Genomic DNA, 25,287 nt, shown 5'->3' with positions numbered 1-25,287 from the left:
AAGGAGCAAAGTGATTTCTTTGTTGGTATAAGTACAGAGAGATCTCTAAAGCGTGAATTTTCAATTTTCCACAGAAGAACTGCTGACTAGTTCAGTATTCTAGCAAAATCAGCTTCAGCGAGTTATTAGCGCTCTTTTGGTGACATACTGCTGCTCTTCATCTCAGTGGTTAAGGAGCAAGGAGAAATGCTGTTACTCATCATACAGCTCCACTCAATCCATGCAATTATACCATTCTTTTGCTTAGAGGAATGTTATTAGATGTAGCAATAATTTTAAATTTAGTTAAAAAGTATGAAAGGGAAAGTTTTAAATAATAAACTGTAATATGAGTATATGGCTTATTGCAATGTTCACGGGGAAGAAGGAAGCTGAAAGAAGCGAACACACGGGATCTCAGGTGGAAATAGATGCCACGAGGCTACAAGGAGTTGGATGCCAGAAGAGCTGGTTCACATGCATCATTTACCCATCGTCTATAAAATGTGATTGAGATGCATTGCGCTTTATCTTACCCATGGCAGTCATCCCAGTCAAGCAGGTGTGCCATTTATCATGGCGCCGATTAAAAAAGACTGTTCTGTTCAAGTTAATTAAAAATTTGAACATGTGGAACATTGAACAACCTTTTTTAAAAGATGAACCATGATATTTGCATTTGAAGTTCATAAACTGAAAAATGTAACTTTCTTAGTGTCAAAAATACTTGCTTGTATTGTCAAACATTCCTTTTCTGCTCATTTCCTTGTCATTCCAAACCTTCTGCAATACTCAATGTCTGTGTATTCTGCTGTTCACAGACAACCTTTACACAGTTTAATTCTCAAGAAAATTTTTATTTTCTTGAGTGTATGAGGAATAAGGTCAGAGAAAATGTACATTCCTTCCTGAATTCCCTCCCCTCAATTGCTAATCCTTTCTAGTCAAAATTCCTTTCTAGAGAGAGTGTTATCATTCAAATACATGTAATTGACCTAATGAGAATGAAAGCAGAATAACTGGAGTACAAAGAAGTGTAGTTATCTGTTGAGGATTGCTGTGGGTTTAAAATCCTTTTGTCTTTGATATCTAACCTGTCACTTGGGAGAAGCTTAGTGAGAACACTGTGGACCTCCAAACTGAGAACATGTTTTACTCTGAAACTGGGTGGCAGCTTGATGAGACGGATTCCTTTACATTTTGTAATTCTGGCTAAGTAGTGAATGAAAAGTATCAGAAGGTATTTCTGAAATGAGAAATTTTTAATTTATATTTTCCTCTCCATTCATCAAGTTGCAACAGTACTTTAATGTAGTTTTCTAAAACTGCATGTTCACCATAGTGGAGAGAGTTGCATGCCAAACAGTGCACAATAATTATTTTATGCTTTTCTACATACTCCAAATTTAAAGATTGTTTCTATAGTCTTAAGTTTTATTTTGGGAAGGAATACGTAATTCAGTTATGTAGGCTCCAACACCGAAGTAACTGTGTCCTCAAATTGTAGTTCCCTTAAGAACTTCAAAAACAGAAGCAGAAACAGAGGTGATTGATTTTTCTTTGTCACTTTGGTTAATGCCTTTTGATAAGTTAGGCAGAAATTTTTAAAAGGTATGGTCTCAACTAATTTGAAGTTTCTGGTTTTTTGTGGGGCGTTGTTTTTGTTTTTTTAAAAATTTTATTTTTAAAATATTGTTATTCCTTAGTATTATTAGTATTCAGGGAGAGTTTTTTTGGTACCTGAATTTAATGAAATCAGTCTTGTGCATTTTTGTAAGTTTGAAGCATACTCTTATTACAGATGACTGGCCAGTCAGTTTTGGAACTGCCAAGTAACTTCCAAGTGATCCACAGAAGACTTAGCTTGTGTAGAAATTTTAAAAACCCACAATTTAAAATACTTTTTGACATTTGTTTAAATATTTTTCCATTGCTTTAATAAAAGCAAAGACTAACAATAGATTTATGAAAGAATTTGGGATTTTTTTATTGTTACTTTGTGTAGACATATGGTAGCAGATGCATTACATTGTGAGCCTCAGCTGTAAATTTCAAGATAGCAACAGGTTATAACAGCAGGCTGTAGCTTCAAGTTTCAATTATGAGCTTTCTCTTCTGAAAAATTGTGTTTCATTGGATAATTCCTTACTCAGAATTAAATATTCCTAAAGTATTTTTCCACTTGAGAGTACTCTCAATAGTGTGTTTTTTGCAGTTAAATTGTATCTAAAAGGTGAATAGTGAAAGCTTTCTTTGTTGTTGGAGCTATAGGCACAAATCTAGGCTAATGACTGGGTAAGAGAAGAAGCTAGCTTTTTGTAGCAAAATGATCAGTTGTTCTTTGCAAACAGTTACAGGCTTAAGTGAAATATGTTGAATTATTATTGTTCCAAGTATTTGGCCATCAGGCTTTTGATCCATGGAACAGAAAAGTGCATTGCTTTTAGCTGTACAGCCTTAGTAGGATACAAATGTTAATTCTCAGCTCTTTCATACTTTATTGACTTAATTTGAATAATTTAGTTGTAATTTGGTCAGCAGGTCATTAAGTTGAGCTCTAGAAAGGAAATGGTACAAAATTAGCAGACCAGGCCAAAATGATGCTTTTAAAACTGGCTGTGATTTACTGGTTCTGTATTTTCTATGTTTTATCACCATGTGGTTACTTTTATGTCAAAGTTTTTCAAATATTGCTAAAAGTACCTACAACTTCAGGACAGATTCTTCATCTCAACAGTAAAACACAAATTGAAATTAATAAAGAGATATTTTTGTAATTCTTCTAATTTTTGCTATTACTTGTCAGTTATAATTCTCCTTGGTTATTTGCTTTTCCTTGGGCAAGTCATAATTTAATATGGAAGTATATAATCAATTCTCATAACTGTTGACTATCTGGTTTCAGTGGTTTGTTTAATTAGATGTTTTTTTTCTCTGGTAAATGCATCTTGATGGATATATTTACCTCCATATGGAATTCACAGTCTTTGAAAGCATAAAATAGAATATTCAAGATACAAATTAATTCAAAGAGTTGTTTTACACTCAAGTAACTGTGTTACTGGTTTATGCCCTAGTTAGAAAGTCTGTCAAACATGAATTTCAAATGATGCCCTGAAGTATTTTTCAGGATATAAGTTCAATCTAAAGTAAGTGCTACTTGCACGTTAAAATGGCAAATGGATTTTTTTAATTTGCCCACAAATGACTGTAGTGTCCTGTATTAGAATTGCTATTTCTTCATTTTCTAGTGTATAGAATCATCTTGGTTTCTAAGTATTTCTTTTTGGACAAAGGCATTTTCTAGCCTTGAGTATTCTTTGCAGAGACTGCTATTTTGTTGACGTTGACATCTCCCAAGCTCTAACGTTAAAGCACAAATAAGCTGTTTACTGGCAAACGATTGCAGTAGTAGCATATAATCCACCACTGTTCACTTTGATGTGCATTTCTCTATGGAAAAAGGATTTCTTTCTCTTTTGTTCTACAGCTCCTGGAAGGAAACTTTGCCAGAGAAGTTAGCCATGAAGTGGATGGACTGATATTTCAGCCTACAGGAGTAAGTAGCATAAATAATGGATTTTTCTCCCTTTAGTCCCAGATGAAATTCTCACTCTTTCTCCCCACTCATCCATCTTTGTTTTGGTCAGGATTACTTTGCAGTGTTGTTTCTGACTAGTTGCTATCTCATTTGTAGTATGTGTGATTTCTTACTAATTGATGGTGGTAGTTTTCAGGAACCATCTCATATTTTTTTAGAGACTGTACTATGGATATGTGCTGCTAAATAATCAAGAATTTTCTATGACTGCATGAGTTCCATTAATCTTTCAACCATTGATTTGAGCTCTCATATTATTTTGCTTTCTCAAGGATGTTCACACATTAAAATTTCATTAAAATTTGTGACTCGTGTTGTTTAGTGCAATTGAAGCATGATAAGTTCTTGAGCCATGTCTGCCAGTGTAAAGGTATATGAGTGGCCTGGGGAGAACTTACCAGAAGTACTGCAGACTACCAGAAAAAATAATGCAAGTGGTTCCCCAGCAGGAAAGGTGGCTTTAAAGGAAGGCAATAGCATGGCCTCATCCATTCTATTACTCCTCCTGTTGAATCAGATACAGTGGATACACTGGAATGTGTATTGTATATTAGCATAGATGGTCACTGTAGCATCATCCATCTTGACTTTTTTCTTAGCTTGTAAATCATAGGATGGTTTGAGTTGGAAGGGACTGTAGAGGTCATCTAATTCCAATCCCCTGCCAGAAGCAGGTAGAGACACCTTCTGCTAGACCGTGTTACTCAGAGCCCCATTCAGCCTGGCCTTGAACACTTACAGGGATGAGCATCCACAACTTGTCTCGACCACCTGTTTCAGTACCTCTTTCAGACCACCCTCATAATAAAGAATTTCTTCCTAACATATAATCTAAACCTACTCGCTTTCGATTTGAAGCCATTCTCCCTTGTCCTGTCAATATATGCCCCTGTCAAAAGTCGCTCTCCATCTGTTTTGTAGGCCCCCTTAGATATTGGAAGGCTGCTATGAGGTCCTCAGAGCCTTCTCCAGGTTAAACATCCCCAACTCCATCAGCTTGTCTTTATAGGAGAGGTGCTCCAGCCCTGAGATCATCTCAGTGGCCCTTCTCTGGGCTTGTTCTAATAGGTCCATGCCTTTCTTATGTTGGGGGTCACAGAGCTGGGCACAGCACTCCGTGTGGGGTCTCATGATAGCAGAGTAGACGGGCAGAATCACCTCCCTTGCCCTGGTGCCCACGCTTCTTGTGATGCAATCCAGGGTATGATTGGCTTTCTGGGCTGCAAGTGCACACTGCCAGCTTACGCTGAGCTTTTCACTCACAAACACCTCTAAATCTTTCTCCCCTGGGAGAAAGTCTCAGTCCACTCTCCACTCAGTCTCTGTTTGTGCTTGGGATTGCCCTGACCCAGGTGCAGGACTGTCACGTTGCACGCTAGCTCAAAGAGAAGCCTAGAGGTCTAGCTGAGACCTGACTGGTTTATGGCGGCTTCACACAAAAGGCAGAAGGGAACGAGCTCCTCAGCCAAGGGAGCTGTCTCTGCGCAGGTGGAGGTGAAGAAGCAGAGAGAAGGGACTCCTTGTATAGGTCCCGTGCAGAGATTTATTCAGGTGAAAGGGTAGGGACGAAGAGCCAAGGATCTGAGGGTGTCCAGGGATTTTACAGTGGGGATAGGAAAGTTGGGGATAAGGGATACAGCCAATAGGATATGGGATAGGAGGCAGGGTTGAGAGCAAGGGAACCAATGAGATTAACACATAGGAGGGACTAAGGGAAGGAGCCAATGGGGTGTCGAGTATAACAGAACTTTCTAGAACTTATACACATTAACTTGAGGGAAATGAATATACATAGACTTATACGTAAAATAAGGAGGGGAAAACATGGACCAATCATACAAAAATATGTGAACTGTAGAACTGGGGGATTATGGGCTCTCACCCTAACCAAGAGTGAGGCATTAAGCTTCGGTGCCTGGCCACCACAGCTGAGTGTCGGTTGTATCCTCAGGGGTCAGGGGGGCTGCAGCCACTTGCACTGCTGCACAGGACCTTGTACTTGGCCTTGTTGAACTTGGATGTTTGCACCAGCATACCTCTCAAGCCTGTCAGGGTCCTTCTGGATGGCATCCCTTCCCTCCAGTGTGTTGATGGAATCAAGCAAGGAATTGCTTTCAATTATTTCAAATTTCACAGGTATTTCTATCCTTCCAGTTACTTGTGGAAAGTACATGTGTATACTTCTTCAGTTGAAATGTACTTTTCCTGGTCTGCTTCATGTACTGTAGGTCTTAGCAAGGGGTGATGATGCTCCCATCTGGAAATAAGATAAATTTCTCTATTTCAAGTTCTACATCAGCTAACTAGGCAATTAGGCCACATACATTTTTGGTTTTTTTAATACATAGCTATTTCCAGTTTAAAGCAAAATCACTAGGGGAAAGAAAGTTCATGCTTTCGTAAGAAGTCCTGATGATATCTTAGAATATTGTTAGACTCTAAATCAATCAGAAAGGTTTCTCAGAAGAAAATTAGAGGTTAAACTAAGCAGAGTTACTACAGCTAAATTTGAAATTACCTTTTCTAGTTGAAATGAACTTACTGAGGAATGTGTCTCTTAGTCACTATTACAGGAAATCAATATCTGATATGTTTTGTGTTTCTAGAACTTGTGTTTTCTGATTTAGCCCACTAAAAAATTTATAGCCCAACTAAACCAATTTTCTTTTATAAATGCTTATAAAGGTTATTAATCTTTAATGTATTTGTTTAATTTAATGTTCAAATTTTAGTATAGTTTCTGAGTTTACAGAATGTAAGTCTGTTGCATCTGTTATTAAAATGATTTTCCTGGATGAAGCAATGTTCAGTTTTCTCAGTGTAATTAGTTGAGAAAATATAAATAATATATTTAGAGTGAAAGATACCATTGTAGACCTTTTACTTGGGAAAGAAGTATTAAAGCTGATTAACTGAAAACGATGAAGCTGATAGAGATGGCTTTTTTATTTTATGTGATACAGAGGGAATAAATTAATAGGCAACAATACAAGAGCAACAGTATAACAGTGCATAAATGACCCCTTGAGAATACTAACTGAAATAATTTTTGTGTTGTATTTGAATGCATGATGTATTATGTCGTTTCAGAGAGAAAACAACAACCCCCTGTTGTTGATTGGAGTGTAGAGCCCCAAACTTTGGTTATCGTGAGAGTTTAGAGACCTTTATAAAACCTGTTTGCCTCAAGTGAAGAGACCATGGCATATCCAGAAGAAAATTAGGAACCATAATTATTGACATAATTGATCTTGCATAAAGAAAGGATAGCAGAAATGATGCTGAGTTTCAGAAGATCTGGGAAATTCAAGAACATCTTTTGGGAGCTCTTGAAATCCAGTGTGTGTTTTGAGGAGTACACAAATGTAGACAGGAATTGAAGCAAAATCACAAAGAAGGATGAAGTGGCAGCAGGGGAAGATAAACAGAATGTCAACAATTACAGTCAGAAAATTCTTTGGGGAAAATTACCCACACTTACCATGTTTTTGATAGGTGAAGCAGAATGCAGAAGTTAACTATTTAATACAGAGAATGTTGAGGTTATTAGTTCATACTGTTTGAAAGTCTTTTCTGAGTTTCCCTTCCCCTCTGCCCTGGTTTACTCAGAGGTGTTCTTCTTGTTGTTTGGTCTTAGACAAAGGCATCCAGACCTGAGTATATGGATATGTTCCCCACTAGCTGCAGGTAACACTGGTACTGGGAGTCAACATAGATGGAGAAAGAGTATTTTGTTGTTTTGAAGTTTGGTTTAATTCTGATTTGCAATAAAACTCAAAATATCCAAAATGATCTGTGAATATGCTTTTAGCTTCTAAGAGCTCTGGATTTTCTCATTTTTCTCTTTGGTTTGAAGTGATTTCGCATCAAGTGCCTCTGTATTAGTCCAGTTTTGAGAAATTTATATGCTTTAATGAAAAGGGATTTGTGAAAAAGTTTTACTACTGAATCTAGGGTTTCAGTTAGATGTAAGAGGGTTTGTTTTCTTCTGTTAGTATTCCTATCTAAACTCTTATTATGAATAGTGAGGTTCTTGTACTGAAGCAGAAATTATTTTGCTCTGTGACTGATGGTGGTAGAAACAATATTAAGGAGTAAGGAGATTGTTTTCTGCCTGTGCAGGTGAGTTTATTTTGCAAGATCGTACTAACTGAGCATTATTTTTCCCAATTCATCACTTACTTGAGTTACTTATATTGGTTATTGCTTGGAGTATACAAAGGCTTTCATTACACATTGATAGTTGAAAGGCAATGGCTGAGGCATCCCATCTTCATCCCATTTCCTTCCTTCTCAGTCTGAAAGCTTTCACAGATCATGAGAAGAGCATGTTTAGTGGAAGTAATGGATGTTTTTGCCTCATTTATGATTTAAGAATGCTTTGTTGGTAGTTTGATGTGATGTGTGGTTCTTATGCAATTCCTGCATTAACATACCATACTCTTAACAACTCCATTGCAAGAGACAAATGTCTTCTTATTGTTTCTCCTCTTCTCTTTGTACTCTTTTCCTTTACTCTTTTTCTCTTAATGTGTTCTCTTTATCCGGCAGCCTGTTTACCCACTCCTTTTGATTTCCCCTCTATGTTGATTCTCCCTAACACTTCTTTTCCCTGCATAATTTTCTATCCATTTAAGATCCTATCACTAAAACTCCCATATGCCTAAATCAGCTCTATTCCATTTGACCAACTTTCTGATTCCTCTACCTGTAACAGGTTGGCAGAGCAGGGCCCAAAGGTAAGTGCTAAGTAGGAGTAAAACAGAGCAGCAGGAAACTTCATGGACAGGTACCTCACCCTGGGATCATGCCCCAGACAATGAGTGAGTTAGATTAAAGGTAAAAGCCACATGCCTTATTTACAGATTCTGAATGCTTGTGTAAAGATTGGAAGCTTTCAGTCCTTTTTTTGAGAGGTCGCTTCAAAACAGCAAACTTCTTACATTTGTTTTAGAACACTTGCAGGTTGCCAGCCTGTATGTTTTTTATTAAAATCTCAGAAATGGCCTCTTCTGATGGCAGAATTGGCTCTTTGGCCTGTGCCCGCTCATCAGTGAAATTACTTTTCATGTCTACCTTGTAAATTGAACCTTTGCTAGATATCTCAGACTGTCTTATTTTTATGCTAGTAATCTCCTAATAACCAGCTTTCTTGCTGACTAAAACTATTGCTTTTTCTTTGCTTTGGGAAAGGATGTAGGAATTACTTTCTTACTTTAGCCAACTAAATGAAGACTCACTGGCCATCAGTTAGGAAGGCCTAAGGACAGCTTTTGAGCATATGTGGAAAGCTTGTATCACAATTTATAATCTTCTGTTTTGTGTTTGCCTTCGGAGCTCTGTTACATTTTTGCATTGGCTCCAGCCGATTTCTATTTGGTACTCCTCCATGCTCTTATTTTGGATGAAGAATAAAGTCCAGTTACGTGGAATTGGGATTTTTAGAGGGAAGGACGAAGGGCAGCTGCAGAGCTCTGTTCTTCTAAGATAAATGTTATTTTAAAGAACAGCTGAATTATTTAACACCCAACTCTCCATACTGAATACTAATGAAAAGCTTAGCCTTTAAAATGAAAGAATAATGAACAGGTTTTTATAACTGAATAACATTGCATGAGTTATTACTATATCTTTCTTCCCTTCCCTTGGCAGACGTAGTGGTGATCTGAAATGCTTGGTTGCCTGTTAATTATTTGTGCTATTCCCATTGTATAATAGGCTGTGTTATTTTCTGTCATTGTAGAAGTTCATCCAAAATTGCTAAAGTTAAAACTGAATGAAATATCTCCAAAAGATACCACCAAATAAAATATCTCCATGATTTGTTTCATTAAGCTGTGCCAGTTGGTCCTAAATAATCCTATACAATTGGAAAGCCTTTTCTTCCACAGTATATATTTTATCAAATGGTGTGGAAATTTTTAATCATAGGCCTAGTCACTTGCTGGCTTATTTCAGAAACTCAGACATCCTGTTTATCAGTGATGAAGCAACAATTATTGTGACGTATTTCTAGTGCAATAGCAAGTAATGGCTTCAGACAGACTCAGATATAATCTCAATACCAAAGCTGATATATAAAGGCTTAGGAAGAATCATATAATAGCATAGATTTTTTTGCTTCTAACAAATATGTGTTTCTGGATTTAGCTTTCTAATTTTGTAGTGATTCATGTAATATTTGGAGGCAATGGAATAGAATAGAACGGAATAGACTATTTCGGTTGGAAGGGTCCTACAGTGATCATCTAGTCCAACTGCCTGATCACTTCAGGGCTGACCAAAAATTTGACCATATTCTTAAGCACATTGACCAAATGGGTCTTAAACACTGACAGCTCTGAGGCATTGACCGCCTCTCTAGGAAGCTTGTTCCAATGTTTCACCATCCTCTCAAGTACAGAAATGCATCCTGATGTCCAGTTTAAAACCCCCTGGCACAGCTTTGAGCTGTTCCCACACATCCCATCACTGGGAGAAGACATCAGCACCTCAGTTTGTTAAAACAGATGCTAAGACCACCTGATTTTTTTCTCTAGAGTTTGCAGCAGAAGGAAGGAGAATCTGGAGAGAATCATTTTCATCAGTCTTTGTGTTGATCCACATTACTAAAACCTTTAATGTATCTAAATTTAGAGTATCTCTTTGCTAAATGTGATTTCTTCTGTAAGAGGAATGTTCCTGACTGAATCTGTTACTAGTCAGGGGAAGCTGTTGTCATATCAGTGTGCACTTTTTGTGCAGTTGTAGGTTTTCTTTTATCAGAGAACTTGCTGTCAACCTCCTGAAATGCCACTGAGCTTTGCAGCTCTTTTCTGCCTATGAATAGTTGTTACATTCAATTTCCATGGCGATGTTCCTTGCAATTCATCTTTTAAATAGCTATTCCTATCTCAAATATACCATTTTTTCATATGCTTTATGAACATACCCAAATATATTAGCAATACACAGTATTCCTTTGAGGGGCTTTCTGTGACTATACAAGTAAAATTTTTATACCAATTCAAATTTATCTTTGCTTGCTTGGGGTGATTTGTTTTCTACCTTTTTTTTTGAAATCAGAAAACTAGAAAATTAAGAAATGCTAACCTAAACACCAGTAAGGTCTAATTAAATTAATTACAGCTCATTTAATTAAATTGTTAGACTCTTAGATACAAGTACCATGATTTTTGAACATAGCAGTTTTTTATGATTTCCACTTACTTTCCAAGAATCTGAGGTAATTCACACTCCAGAAAATTCCTACATTTCTTTTAGGTGCAAACTCCTAGCATCCAGAGTTGAAAAAAAAAAATGGCCACCCTCCCCCCCACTTTCCATTTATGAGTCATTTTTAGCTCTTAATATAGAAAGGTTGGGGTATAGCAAAAATTTTTCTTGTTTAACTTTATGCTGTTGGTCCTCTAGTACATTCAGATTGAAATGCAAAGGTATTTGCTATTTGCCAGAATTGTTTAACCTGACTTCCTTATTATGTCAGCCTACATAGATGTCAGTGCCTTGAGTCTGATTACCTAAGGAGAGTGTTGGTTTTAATTGCTATGTTGTCTCATTTGCTTGCTAATGACCTATACTGCCTGACATTCTCTGATTTCTCAGGCAGTGAACTGCATTTATGGGTGCTATCTAAATAGCTTCTTGAACTTCTGTTCTGCAGTTTAATCATTCTGCCTGCCAGTGGCAGTAGGAAAGATCTTTCCTACATTATGTGTACTGGTCATCCTTGGGATTGTCAGTTGACATTAATATGGTGGTGTTTGTGCATGTGTTGTTTAGGAAAAGAAAAAAACCACTTTCTCTACCTGCTACTGTTTTAAATGTTGGGAAAATAAAGATGTAGAATCATCATTCATAAAGGCTTTCAAAAATTATTTTTGCATAGTTTCTTTGTCTCAAAGCTGGATGTCAGGGAGCTTGTGGAGTGCACTTGCTATCATGCTTCTAAATGTGTCAGGTTGCATGTACTTTCTAACTAAAATAAATAGGTAAATGTTAGGAATATATACTGTAAATGGGATTTCAGGTGAGAATACCAACACAATTGTTCAGCTTCTGCAAAACACACCTGCTTTAAAAAGAGTAGGTCTGTATTACAAAAATTACATTAGTTTATATGTGTTGTGGATCAGTTTTGAAAAAAAAAATTCTTTCATAGCTGGATAGGGAAATCTAAGAGAGTTTTTGGTTTGAATCAGTGAGAACTCTTTACTGAATCATCTGATTCAGCTCTTCAATAGCCTAATGAAGTGGTCACTTGTCTTCATGGCAGTGTTCTGACTCATCCTGAAATTCACAGCAGTCTCTCCAGGACTGAGAAGCTGGTAGATCAGGAATGATTTGGGAACTGGACAATATAGTAGAAAGTATTTCGTCAACACTCTCTTTTCTTTAGATCCCAGAATAGATATCCATAAACAGAGTGCTTAATTTATGATCCCTCTTTCTATCAAATGGAAAGATTTAGCAAAGTATCTGGAAGAACTAGGTTGTTGTAATTGTTTTCTCCCAGTTCTGTTTTCTGTACATGGCAGAAAAAGACAGCCAACAAACCTTTCAAGTTTTCATGAAAATCCGTCATAAAATGTTCATATTCTTTATTAGGCAGGAGCGCAGCAGTAAAACAAAAACAGTGCTATCAGGATAAACAGAATATTTAGCTAGATCTCCATCCTGCTGTTTAGTGTAAGCAGTAGCCCAGCATTTCAGGAAAATGATGTATTTTCTTACATCTTACTGAGATGTAAGAAAACAGGATAACTTTCAGAGGAGTATCAGCACTTGTGTTGTGGTATCTGGATGGTGAAAACATTTAAAGACACTTTCTTTAAAAGCAGAGCGATTTATTCTACATTACCCTGTTACTTGTAATTTGAAGTGTTTACTGGGTCACTGTTCTTATAAACAGCAATTTTAAAAATGCATGATAACTATCACCAAAGGGTAATTGAATTTTTTAATTATAAAAATATTTTTCTTAGGTGCTAACATGTATTTTTAGATAAATCTTTGAAGGTAACTGTGTATATTGGTGACTGCACATTTAAAATAATCATGTTCATGGTACTGTACAGAACAGTACTCTGCAAAGCTCAGAGGTGCCTGTGGAATAGTATTCTGTACTGAAGAGGTACAACAGAACACTGTGTGGTAATTCAGTCTCCTTTGACTGACAGTAACTTTAATTTCAGTTGTAATTGTACTTTCTGGACTTTGATATTACAAAAATAGTGAACCAAGTCCATTAACATGATTAAAAATGAAAGTCTTGAGCTTGATATGAAAGCTATAAATTTCTTCTAAGAAAATTTCATTGTCTTCTACTGAGGTGCATGGTGAATAATTTAGATGTGATTGTATCATACAGGCCTACTAAGTACAGAGGTAGAAGGGCACTGCTGGACTTCATGCCTTGATTATAGAAGTCAGAGATCAGAAACTTGATGAAAGTTTCCTATGTAATTAGTGCAGATATTTCTAAAGCAAAAGCTTATTTTCTTTTAATGCTGTTAGTTGTGTTTCTGAAATGAAATTCAGGTTTTCCCCACGTTACTCTAGAAGCTTTCCACTGAAATAGAGGAATGTGCAACTGTGACATGTCTGCTGGTTTGTTCTGAAAGAGGAAAATTATTAGAAGTCATAGCTGGAAATACCTCAGATTTCCAAAATGCAGATGTTCTGTATGTTTTGGATTGTTTATTAAAAAACAGTACGCTTGTTACAGGCTGAGAGTTTTGACAAGTTTGAACTGACAAACAGTAGATTGCTTGTTTCCAAACAGTGATCACTAGAAATCCCAGGAAGGTCTTGAATCTGTATATTCATCCAACCACTGAAACCAAATGTGTTTTAAGCAACATGAGATTCTCTAGAGGGAACTTTTAACTTATGGGAGTAATTGAAATATGTGTCTTTGGAACTTGTCAGACAGTGAATTGATGTTGCCATTGTTAAGGGAAAATATGCCTTGTTCTGCTGCTAACGAGAAAAAGGAACCAGAAGAATAAAAGATAATTCTAAATAGTTTTGGAAACAACTGTTTTAACAAATGTAAGCTGATCACAGGATCCAGTGCTCATAGTGCTCAGAGCTCAAAACAGGTGAAAAAAGAAGTTTGCTATGTGGTTAATAAAATAAGAGTTTCAAGGTTGTTCCTCTTGTCTTCATGTATAAAGTGTAAAATGCCAGTTTCCTAGTTAAATCTGTCCAGCATGGTGAGGAAAAAATGTAAATTTAGTTGGAGAAGACAATGGCAGAGGTCAGTATTTGCTAGTTTTTAGGCAGCATATTCCTTTGCAGCAGTCTTAGCATCAACTAACGTCAAGCAAAGCAAATTCATATTTGGCTTTTGGGGTTCCTTCCCCCTATTCCCCTTACAGAGCTGGCTCAAAGGCCAGTAGACAAAAGCATTATTGCTTTGTTTGTTATTTACGGAATATTTTTGAAAGGTACCGGTTTTAAATAATACAGATTTTTCTGTAAGACAAACATGTATGTAGTGAACCATATTGGATATATTGTCTTTCTGAAACCTTCAGAGCTTTTTTTTTTTTGGAGCATTAACATGCTTTTGGAAGAATATGTTTGCTTTTTGAGTAGAATCAGCTCTACTCTCTAAAATGTATATAGAGCATGGGACTACTTCCGTGTACAAAGACTGCTAAAGTTTTTATAAATTTATTTTTAGACAGCTTAAGTAATACAGTAATACAGTCATAATGCTTTTCATTGCTACAGGATTTGGTTTAAACTTTATATTTCATTAAAATATTTGAACCAGTAAAGAACATGAGTGTAACTTTCCATAATTTGCATATGAACAAGAACAAGCATTTTCTATGCTTGCAAGACCTGGTATTTTACTTGCAAAAATGTCAGAGGTAATGTACTTTTCTACCCACTTGCCCTACTGATCCTTTTCAGTTTCTGGATGGAAGGGACATGTAGTACCATGTGCCTTGTGTCTAGTAACAGTCAGGGAAGTGGAACTTTGCATTGGTCATCAGATCAGAAAATGGGCCAACAAGCGTTGTCACAAAATAAATCAGGATTTTTTTTTTTCTTGGCAGAGTCATGAACTACATACAGATAGTTCGCAAAGAGGACCTTATTTGTCAAATAAAACATTTTTTCATTGAAAATCATTCCCATGGCTCTGATAGGTATGCACTAACCTGGTCTATGGAGAGCAGCTACAATGCTGCTACGATACTAGCTACGATGCTAGTAGAGTCTTTGTTCAGCTAGTTTTGAGAGTTTTGGCTGCTGGGTTGGTTGATAAAAAATTTAAATTTTTGTATAAAAGCAGGTAACAAGGGTTGCTTAGGTGTAATTATGTATTTTTATATTTTTTTAAAATTTATTTTACCTTGATTTTTTATGTGTCTTATTCTGTAGATCCTTCTATGTGTTTCATATAAGATGCTATTGCACATCTTACAATTGTTGCATGGAGTCAGAGAGTGTAGTAGAAACCAGCTGATTCTTTATGGCTCCATCAGTTTCTTGGCTTTTTTCCCAAAAGACATCGTTACTCTGGCTTGCTTTATCACAGCTAATTAGTTTGCCCTTATACTTATGTTTGGCTTTGGATTTGGTACTGCATTTTTGTGAACTATTACTGTTTTTAATAAATCTTTACACCTGCTACATATATGGAATGTTATGGAACAAATACTAAATGAAAACTGGGTTTAAGCTAATACCTTGTCTTGGAGCATGTTAGAGTGGTTAGCTACAGTGCCACAAATGGTGTTACTATGGAGAGAGCTTCTGTTTCCATGACATTTGCTTGCATATTTTGCTAGGCCTTCAAAAGAAGTAGGGTTCTGTCCTCTATAAAATTTGGTGGGTGTTATTCCATTACTTCTGAAACTCCGCAGTGTCTCACTGCAAAGATACATGAATTAATTTCTTAGGAATATTAATGGTGACTGGCCAGGAAAAAAATGGAGGGGAAAAAAGTTATTAAAATTTTGATCATGCAGAGAGCAAGGGTTTTTTGATAATATTTTTTTACTAGAATAGATATTCCAGCTTGATTTTAACAGAGTGTACTGCTCTGCTTATATACATTTTGGTTGCTTAAAAAAGCCTACAGCTATTAAAGAAGTAGAGTTTTGCTGGTTTTAGAAAAAAAATATGTTTAGCTGTATAGCTAATGGCTTTATACTGTGAGAACTGCCTAGTACTGGGGGGGGGAATTTTGAATAACAGTAAATTTTTAATTCAAGTCATGATGTAGCTCCCTGTTTAAGAATCAGTTATTGGCTTAGGGGTAAATTACAAAACCTCTTTTTTTCTTAAGATGAAAGAAGTGGTTTTGAGACATGAAAATCTTGACAGCTATTCATGAAGGGGAGTTTCTTTAGTAACTGTTAGGACAATGTCATGGTCACCTGCAGGAGGCTTTTGACTGCTTTCTTTCTCACTGCAGTCACATGTGCTCACAGTTCTCTTCTGCAAGATTGCTCTTAAGTGCAGGTGTGTGTGATCCCCAGGTGCTGGAATAGAAGGAGTTAAGGAACAATACTGGCTGTTGAACACCATCGTGTGACCTATTCTCTCCTGCACAAAGGGTGCTGCAGAGGAAGGATGCAGGGAGTTAAACACCATTAAGTATTCTTATGCCACCCCGAAGACAAAATTGCTTTCCTTCTGTTCCTAATGAACAGCTGACTGTTGTTCCCTTTGTATACCACTCTTCTGCTCTAATTAGGTTTTAGTGTCCTAGGTGGTTTTGTTTTTTAATGGTCTTTCTCTTTTACCCCCAGTTGTGAGGGGGAGTCTAAAGCTTTTGATCCTTTGTAATATGTTCTGGGAGCATATTATTTTGTAATACGTCTGTTTGCAACAGTTATAAACAGTTGTCAGGACCTGAGCTGCTACCCCTTTTGAAACCCATTTTTTTCAGAGCTTCTCCCAGTTTCACACATTTCGAAAGCACAAATGCACATGTGCAACTGAGGGAAAAATATGTTCAAAAGCCTAATAACTTAAGTGTTGTCTGTGTAACGCAGCTAAAACTTCGGTCCACCTATTTTAGTATTTTGGTAAATGAGGAATGGTACTTCACCTAATATTCTCCCTCAACTTCCACTGCAATCATTGTTATAGCTTTATTTTAGACACAATGTCTTTGGTTTCCACTTGAACTGAATTTCTAGATCTTTCTGCCAAAACCGGTACCACTGACTCCCCACCTGCTAATGCTAAGATTCATATTCTTTGTCCCAACTTTAGAATTTAATTTCAACAAATAGCTTTTTGAATTATTTTGGTTTGTAAAAGTCATGTTCTCCTTCTGTTGAGGATGTACTATACAACAGAAAAGGTTTTTACAAGACAGCTCATAAAATGAGTATGGTACTTACTGTTCTTGGTGTCAAGAGAGATGTAGTTCCACATGGCTCTCTCATTCTTGTTGGAGTACCTGCTGCATTGATGACTGGCGGACTTGTTCACTTTGCTGTCATCTCTGTACCTCTCACTCTGCTTTAAGAAAGTTTTTGAAGGATTCTCTTGAAGTTGCTCCACAAATAGGATTGAGCTTCACAGAGATCTAATTTTTTAGCTCAGAATTCATACTAGCATGCTCATTATTATCTCTGCATTTTAGTAACATTTACATCGAAATTATAAACTTGCTGTATCTTGCACGTGGTAAGAGATTTTTAAACTATCTTCCAAACATCATCACATATTTGTGCTTGAACCAGTGATGTTATTTTTTCCCTATGGCATTCTCATTTGTGTTTTATGATCTAGAGGTTAAGGAAAGGACTGTTGTCTTTTTATAACATTAGGAAAGAGGAAGCATGGGAGGGAAATCTGATTTGAAAGAAGCTTCTCCTGAACTGGCTCAGGTTTGTCTGCTTTCTTCTCCCAGAATTTCCCAGTGACTGCACATCGAACATTTCCATTCACTTGATGGATGCCAGTGAATTAGCACTATGAGTTGCAGTTCTCTTTCTTAAGAAATATAATTCTCTTTTTGAAATACATTCTGTATTTGTTTATGGAAAAGCTGTGCTTAAGTAGTCCTTCTGTTCCCCCTTGTTAAAATATTAAACTGTTAAATAGCGTCTAAACCTGATGACATTTGTTTTGGCAAGTGGTAATTGTCACTTACCCCCTCCCCTAATTCTTTGGCCCTCAGCTGCTTGCCTGCTCAAAATCATACCTATATTAACATTTAAACATTTGGTATCATTAAAGAAGAAACATTTAAGAATAGGGAAAGGAGAAAAAAGTCTGACTCTAACCCTTCTGCCAGTAACAGAATGAAAGCTTCCTGCTAGCAGCAGAGAAGTCGGAACAGGTTCTTCATGGCAGTTGCTCAATCCCAGTATTCAAACCAGAGTTTTCATGTTCAATGTCTCTGTGTTTGTGTGGTCATGCTCTGTAGAAGGGGTAAAAAAATCTGTTGTGATTACAAAGCATTATTAACAACTTACATCAGAACCACTGCTTTTAATTGGGAGAATGTCCTTCCCAAGAAGGATAGCAACTAATTTCACAGTAACTGGAATTTTTTGAGTAATGTTTTTAAAATACAACGTGTATTTCTTTTCCCTTTACTTACAGTGCTCAGCAAATAACTACCCTATTCAACTTAAGCTGTTCTTACCCAGAGACATTGACTTGTTTGTTCCTAAGTGAGAACTATAAGGATTAATTTCACACAAAGAGTGGGTAGGATCCTTTCATTTTCTTGTTTGGCATGGGATGTTTTTTCTTTTTAGACAAGGATTTTTCCCTGCTCATTATCCAAATTAGTCTCCTGAAAATGCAGTTTTAAGTTGTATTAATCTTGTAGGAGACTTGAAAGAGAAAGTACATACCGATTTTTTTCAATATACATTTTTTTCCACTTTGCTTTTAATCTCTGAGCCCATCAGCTTGCTACTTGCAAAGTAAAAGCACTGTGAAGCACATGCTGAGTTCTACTGGTTGGACTTAACTCCCATGTTGTATGAATGTTTCCTTGTGAAAATAAGGATGTGAAATATGTGGTTTGCTATTTTAATGTCAATGGCTAATGACAAAGTGAAAATAAGGATGTGAAATACGTGGTTTGCTATTTTAATGTCAATGGCTAATGACAAATTTAATATGATTAAAACTCATTATTTTATAATTTGTATACTAGAATACGTAGTTGAAAAGGCTAGTTTATATTGTTTCGTATAAAATACCACAGGATTCAGTATTCCAAGCAAGACTCATGTATATTTAATTCAAGGAGATTTGTAGCCCTGTAAGATGTAATAAGCTAGCCCTTAATGACAATTTTGTGTAGCACACATTTAGCAACATGTAGAAAAAAATCCTGCTGGCAATTCTGTGTATCATCTTTCAGGCATATCTGTTCAGCTCTAGGGGCTTTTTAGCTCTGGAATTATAAAGAGAAATTGGACTATGTCTGAGACCAACGTGCTGCAATTTCTTAGTATTTGCACATTTCTCCTTATGTTCAGATTAGCTAAAAGCTCCAGCCTACTGATTGCCTTTTGATGTAAGGCTTCATTCTTTTTTTTAAGATTGGCATTCCTCAGGAAGTATTTTGAAATATACTTTTGCATCTTTCTGTTTAGGGTTGGTAGTTTTCATTAATCTTCCTGGGCTCCGAGGGGATTTTCTGAAATGTTATTCCTGGTATACTGATTATCACTGTAGTTTACTAAAAATGTCAACAAAACTGATGCTGTGATGAAGCCTTAAATTCACAGGTTGGAGCTTGTGCAAATGTGGCCTCTAATATTGATAAATTACCCAGCTTCCAAATCGGGTTATTGCAGTGAGTCAGCCAAGAGCACTGCTGCTCAGTTCATGGAGATTCTTTGTTATACCAGGGATGCTATGGCTGTTGGACTTGAAGCACTGACTACTTCCCGCTGATCCAGCCCAATTTTTGTGGGACTTCTAGGAGCCTTTGGTCACAAACTAACTACCCACAAAGAAATAAGTCCTCTGAGAGACTGACTTCCTTTTCTCTCTGGTGTAAATTTAAGTGATAACTACACTTGGGTTGGGACAGAGGTGGTAACAATGAAAGGACAGAAGGTGAAGAGAGATTGCTGCCATTGGGTTTGAGAAATGAGAGAAGGTTTTGGCTGGTATGTACAACACTTTAAACGTGTAAAGAGGCATAAACAGTAGGGCTCATAAAACAAATGATGCAATGAAGCAACTACACTTATCACTTTATACAATGAAAATTGATGTGTTCTCCAACATTACTGGCTTCATGTGACCAAGGCTTTTTTCACAGTAAGATTGTGAAAGGAAGATTAGAAGGAAGATGATCTCCCTAAGGGTCTTTCAAAGATCTGTTGTGTCGCTGGGGCAGAGAGAAGAATAATAAGCATCACTTTAAGAGAGAAAAAGAACAGAAAAACCAGTAAAGGAGTGAGCCAGGAGTGCTCCTGTATTATCTTGGTTCTCCCAACAGTTTACTTTGGAGTTCTCCCATCATCCTTTGTCAGCAACTTCTGTTGCTATGAATTAAGAACTGAAGTCTTAAACAGCTCTCGGGAGATGAATTTGGATAGAGTCGTGTTAAACATACAATGGAAAGAGAAAATTAACACTTAAAATTTGAAGTGCTATCAGCTCCAGAATAGTTTTGCAAAGGTTATTGTTTGTACACACTGAAAGCATCAGCTGAACATTGTCATGGTATCTAGCAATACCATTGTCCAAAGGTTTTTCCATTTGCTTTCTAAATGTCAATTAGTGCTGACTCAAAACAATACAAATCATCTAATAAATAAAACAATTAAAATTGCTCCTGCCTTTTACGGTCCACACCATGGCTTGTCATTCCAAACATTGCATTTCTGTTAGATATATTAATACCTATTTAGTTCTGAAAGAATAGCAGATGAAAAGCAGCATTAGTGATCTCAAATGTTCTTATCTAAAGAATGTTTGAATCTTTCAGATATGTAGTAATATAATGACTTCAAGAAGAGTGTCTGAATCTGAAAATACAGAGAGCAGCGTAAAATCTTGTAAGGGAACTTGCATTGGAAGTACCCAAGTTCTACATATATTCAGTGAGGTGGAGCAAGTCCTAGGGAGTCCTCTCCACCTAAATTAGGTAAGTAAACATGTGCAGAGCTTCAGATCTGTCTCCATTCACCATGTGGGAAACAGGTGCTTATTGGAGAGATGTTTTATTTAGTGCTTAGAGCACCAGCGTCACTGTTGTGCCTAAATTAGACTGGATTTCACAATCTGCAAGGATTATGACCTCCTTAAAAGTAATTAAAGGTAAACATAACTTTTGGACTTAGTGCGAAGCTAATTCCTGTAGTTTTTAGCAAGGATGTGTGGAAATATTCAAGAGAAGGGCTTCCTGATCACATGAGAGGAAGTGACTGATTGTTTTGGGCAAGAAGGTGGATGGAAATGAAGGAAGATTGATTTCAGTCCATATATCATAGGATCTTTTAGAGATCAGGGTGAAACTCTAACTCTCATCTGTTTATGGACAGTTGTCTTAAGCCATTTAGCTTCTTACCTCTGGGCTTGTTTATCTGTTTCTAGACAAGTAGAAATTAACACTGTATGGCTGAGGAAAAGTTATGTAGATATGAGCTTTTCCATTATATTAATTTCTGGTTAAGGCTATTAATGAGTTGTGAAGCTGAATTTGAAAGAAAATTTCATCTGGAGAAGTAAATACAATAGTTCTTGGTGACAGTTTACACTGATGCTACATGCTGAGGCCATCTCAGTTCAACGTGGTGATATAAAGTGAAACACAGAGTGAAATAGAGTGATGGGAGGCAAATTGAGGTATCTTGAGAGTTTCTATTGTTGTGTTAATTGTTCAGAAGACTTACATAGCCTGTATGTAATGAGGTTATAGATGAGGTTAGTGATGATGAAAAATAAGAAGATTACAAAATAATCAGTAGCAATATAAATCCAGTATCTTAAGCAGCAACCATGGATCATCACGAGTTCCTTTGACCATGGGCACTATAGTTCTGTTGTCAGGAGATTTATTTGTGACATAGGTGGAAGTATGTAGCTCTTCAACAGTTACCTTAATTTGCCAAAAGTAGAGTTTATAATCCAAGTCAGACACCAGTTGGTCCATTTTGGATTATATATACATTAGCCAATGATTTGAAGCCATTTACTTATTTGGTTTTGCTTCAAACCCAAGTATTGGAGTTTCTAGGTCCAGATCATTACATTCAGTGAAAGGGCAGAGCTGACCAAAAATAGGTTTCTGCTGCTTCTAGTAATGTGCTGGGGGGAGGAGGGAAAAAAATTTGTGGCTGCTACATTCTGATTGCTATAAATATAGGCTTTGGCTGTGATCTGAACTTCATTTATCAAATATTAATAGGATTAATATGTAAATGATGTTAGTTATGAATAAAATGTTCTCATATTTTTCTGCTTGCTTAATGGAATATTGAGAAAAGCTATTAGTATAGCTGTGAAACAAGATGTTTAATGAAGCTGGAGGTATAAAGCTAAATTAAAGTGCAAGAGGAGAAGATGTTTAGCCCACTAATTACCAAAGAAGTCCAGTATAAATATTGCATTAGCTTGAGGATCAGAGGCACTTTTGGAAAAAGCAGTTTTCTATTAACATATTAACAAAATAATTTCTGTATTCAGGTTAACCTTCTAAACCTGATTTGCATTCAAGTGTTAAAATCCTTAGCATAAAACATAATCTAACAGTATTTAAATGGGTGCATGTTTTGCTTCTTGGTCTGGTATGACAGTTAAGCTTAATATTTCATGGGTAATTTTGATTATAATATTTTCGATTCTACTTCATATAGCTTCAAGTCACATTTTCATAAAATACAATAACATTTTCTTGAACAGCTCTTCCAGAACAGCTATTGACAGCTAATCGGTCCTAATGCATTAAAAAGTGTCATTCCTACTTAGTTCTTAGTTTCTAAAGGAAAAATTTCTGGAATACAGATGTGATTGTGTCTTAAAACATGTTAATTTTTCCTTTTTTTGATTTTTAAAGTGGAGGAATGGAAGAATTAGCACAAATTTGTTTGACTACATGGAATTAAAGCATCCTGGAGACTTCACTGTCAAGTAATGAGTTATTTAAAACTGTTATCTGGAGTTGGCTCTATCGTCCTTTTGGCTTAACCATGGCCCCTAAGTTGGATGAGCTTAGCCAAGGAACTTGTCTTTTCCCCATCTTTTTGAGCCTCTGAGGTTACTGTTGCATATTTGCTTTCAATGATGTGACAGCATTACTTTGTATAATGTCTGGAATTCCTTAGCAACCTTATTTTCAAGCTGGTCAAATATTTGTTGAGCATCAGTGTGTCTGTCTGTTCTGATCAAATCACTGAACCAGGCAAAAAGCTGATGTTTAGTGAGGACTGCAGCGCTTTGATTTTTCGGGTGGTTCAAATCAGTAATTTAGGACACTAAGCATTAAAAGGAGCATTTATTAATTTCTTTTAGTTAAAAGAGTTTTTTGAAGGGAAGGAATTAGGATTTTTTTTTTTTTTGGGTCATCTTTTGGTTAGGGTATCATGGCCATCTCTCCATGGTTGGACACAAGTTGTGCTTAGCGGAGGGTTTGGTACAATACATGAAAACTGTCTGTGTGAAATTGGAAGGCATTTGGATTGTATTTTGGAGCTGTACAAAGTTTGCAGCCATTTTGTGTTCTTACATATTTTCCATTCAGTGTTTAGCTTCTTGTGTTTTGCCTCAACTATGAAAATGCCTTTCAGAACTGACAGGTGTTTGGAAAGTACCAGTGTTTATTCAAGAGTTTCTCTTAGCCTGAACACTCTCAGGCGTACTACGAATCACATCTCCCTGTATTTCCTTTACAAATATAGGAACAGTTGACTCACATTTATTAAAAGAATTGCCTGCTTTACTATTTTCAGACTTTATACACAAATTATGTCAAATGTCTACAAGAAAGTAATCAGTATTTGGAGCACTTGATTTGTTTTTATCAAGAACAAAGGAATTCTGATAATCTTTGAGACACTGAGTGCCGTTGAAGAGATTTTTTTTAAAGCACCTTTTTTCAGTGGAAATTATTCATCTTTCCCTTGCTGACCTGCATTTGTCAAAAGTTTCATCTATTGCATTCATTTATAGAAGTTTCTTAGGTACCTCTGAATTCTTCAGACTTTCTAAGAGTTCTTTTTCTACCTCTGTGGTATGTGGAATGTATTTGGCAAAGGCAGATAGTCAGTTTGGCCGGCTCTGATGTATTTTAAATAAGTAAATACGATGGTTTAGTGCAAGAATGAACAATAATATTTTTCTCTTACTGTCTGATGTTTGGTCTAAGTAGATAGTGATGTCCAGGTGTTTATTTCCAATGTCCACTTCAGATCAATGCACTAATTTTAGTCACTTTTTCTGTGTATTAGTCTTTGTAATCACACACCCTGTTTGAATTTGGAGGCTTTTGGTCTTGGACATTTTTCTCCTTTATCTCCTAGACCACCAACATACAAAGTAGCTTTCTCTGTGGGTGTGATAGATAATCTCTGAAGCTTGTGTGCTGATGACCAATGATCACCACCAAACACCATAAATGCCATAGTGTACAACACTGTTTGCCTTCACCTCCGAGGATGTGAGTTAGCGATGAGCCCACTGCTCTCAAAGCAGTTTCCTCAAATAACCTGTTTGCCTCTGACTTCAGTAAGAAAAGCTGGACTTTCTGCTCCTCAGCCAGGAAGTGTAGTGGGCTTGTGACCAGACTAGTATATCCCTTTCTTCCAATTCTCAGTGTCCTGCTCAATATACAGCAAGAACAAGCATTAATCACATTTACCTGTCAATGACCAGGAAACTTCTGGTGCCACATTCCCATTTGCTTAGCTTTTTCCCAGGCAAAGAAAATAGAATACATGAGGAGTTGCAGTGATGGTCTGTGGGAACTATGGGGAGGTTGTAAGTTGTTTGTTTGGGCACTTTGAGGAACAGAAGGAGTTGGAACTGAGAAGGGAAGCTGGAAGGGACAGAAGGCACAATTTTTGAAGCAGCTAAGGGTCGCAGTTTAACTGCTGGTGAGAGAACTTATTTCCTCTTGTAGATGTTAGTGACTTGTGTTTGGTTGTGTTTAGGGTTTTTCGGGGTTTTTTTGGTGGTGGTTTTTGTTTTGTTTTGTTTTTTGTTTTGATTATTTTTGGATTTTTTTTGGTTGGTTGGTTTTTTTTGGTTTGTTTTTGTTTGGGTTGGGTTTGTTGTTGGTTTTGGTTTTTGTTTGGTTTTGGTTTGGTTTTGTTTTGTTTGTTTGTTTGTTTTTTGGGGGTTTTTTGGTGGCAGTTAAAGAAGGGTTTAAGGGTTTTAATGATAGTGTTGGGATTTTGCATATGTTTTTATGGTCATGTTGTTAATATTTTGAACTTTTTCAGCAAACTTTCCTGTTTTCCTGAAAAATCAGTCATGTAGGCTAAGCTGGATCATTTGATCTTATGATGGTGCTTGAATACAGACAAATGTGGGCTGTATTTCCAGGAGTAAGTGTATTAAGTCCCAGCTAAAGGCATGAATCTGAAAAGAATGATTTCCGCTAGTTATCAACACCTCTCAGTGCAGTGCAGAAGAACACAAATACACTTTGTGTACTGCTGTATGTGTAAGCCATGGAAAGAATATTGGAATAGTAGGTTCAGTTCTGTTGCCTACTCTTATAAAGGTTTTTGTGAAATTACACTATG

General features: G+C 36.6%; 1 protein-coding gene across 2 annotated transcripts in view; it reads left to right on the top strand.

Moving 5' to 3' along the window:
* Positions 1–25,287, top strand: part of RNGTT (RNA guanylyltransferase and 5'-phosphatase) — a 166,918-nt gene that overhangs the window by 72,513 nt on the left and 69,118 nt on the right. For both annotated transcript variants that reach the window (XM_017742904.1, XM_008640252.2), the window contains exon 11: positions 3,470–3,538. In XM_017742904.1, the coding sequence (XP_017598393.1) occupies positions 3,470–3,538 (69 nt within the window). The remainder of the gene's footprint in view (positions 1–3,469; positions 3,539–25,287) is intronic.

This window comes from Corvus brachyrhynchos, unplaced genomic scaffold (assembly GCF_000691975.1).
Source record: "Corvus brachyrhynchos isolate BGI_N302 unplaced genomic scaffold, ASM69197v1 scaffold87, whole genome shotgun sequence".
In the NCBI taxonomy this organism is placed as follows: domain Eukaryota; kingdom Metazoa; phylum Chordata; class Aves; order Passeriformes; family Corvidae; genus Corvus; species Corvus brachyrhynchos.
Note: the sequence above shows the minus strand (reverse complement) of the source record. Positions and strands in the feature narration are given on the sequence as shown.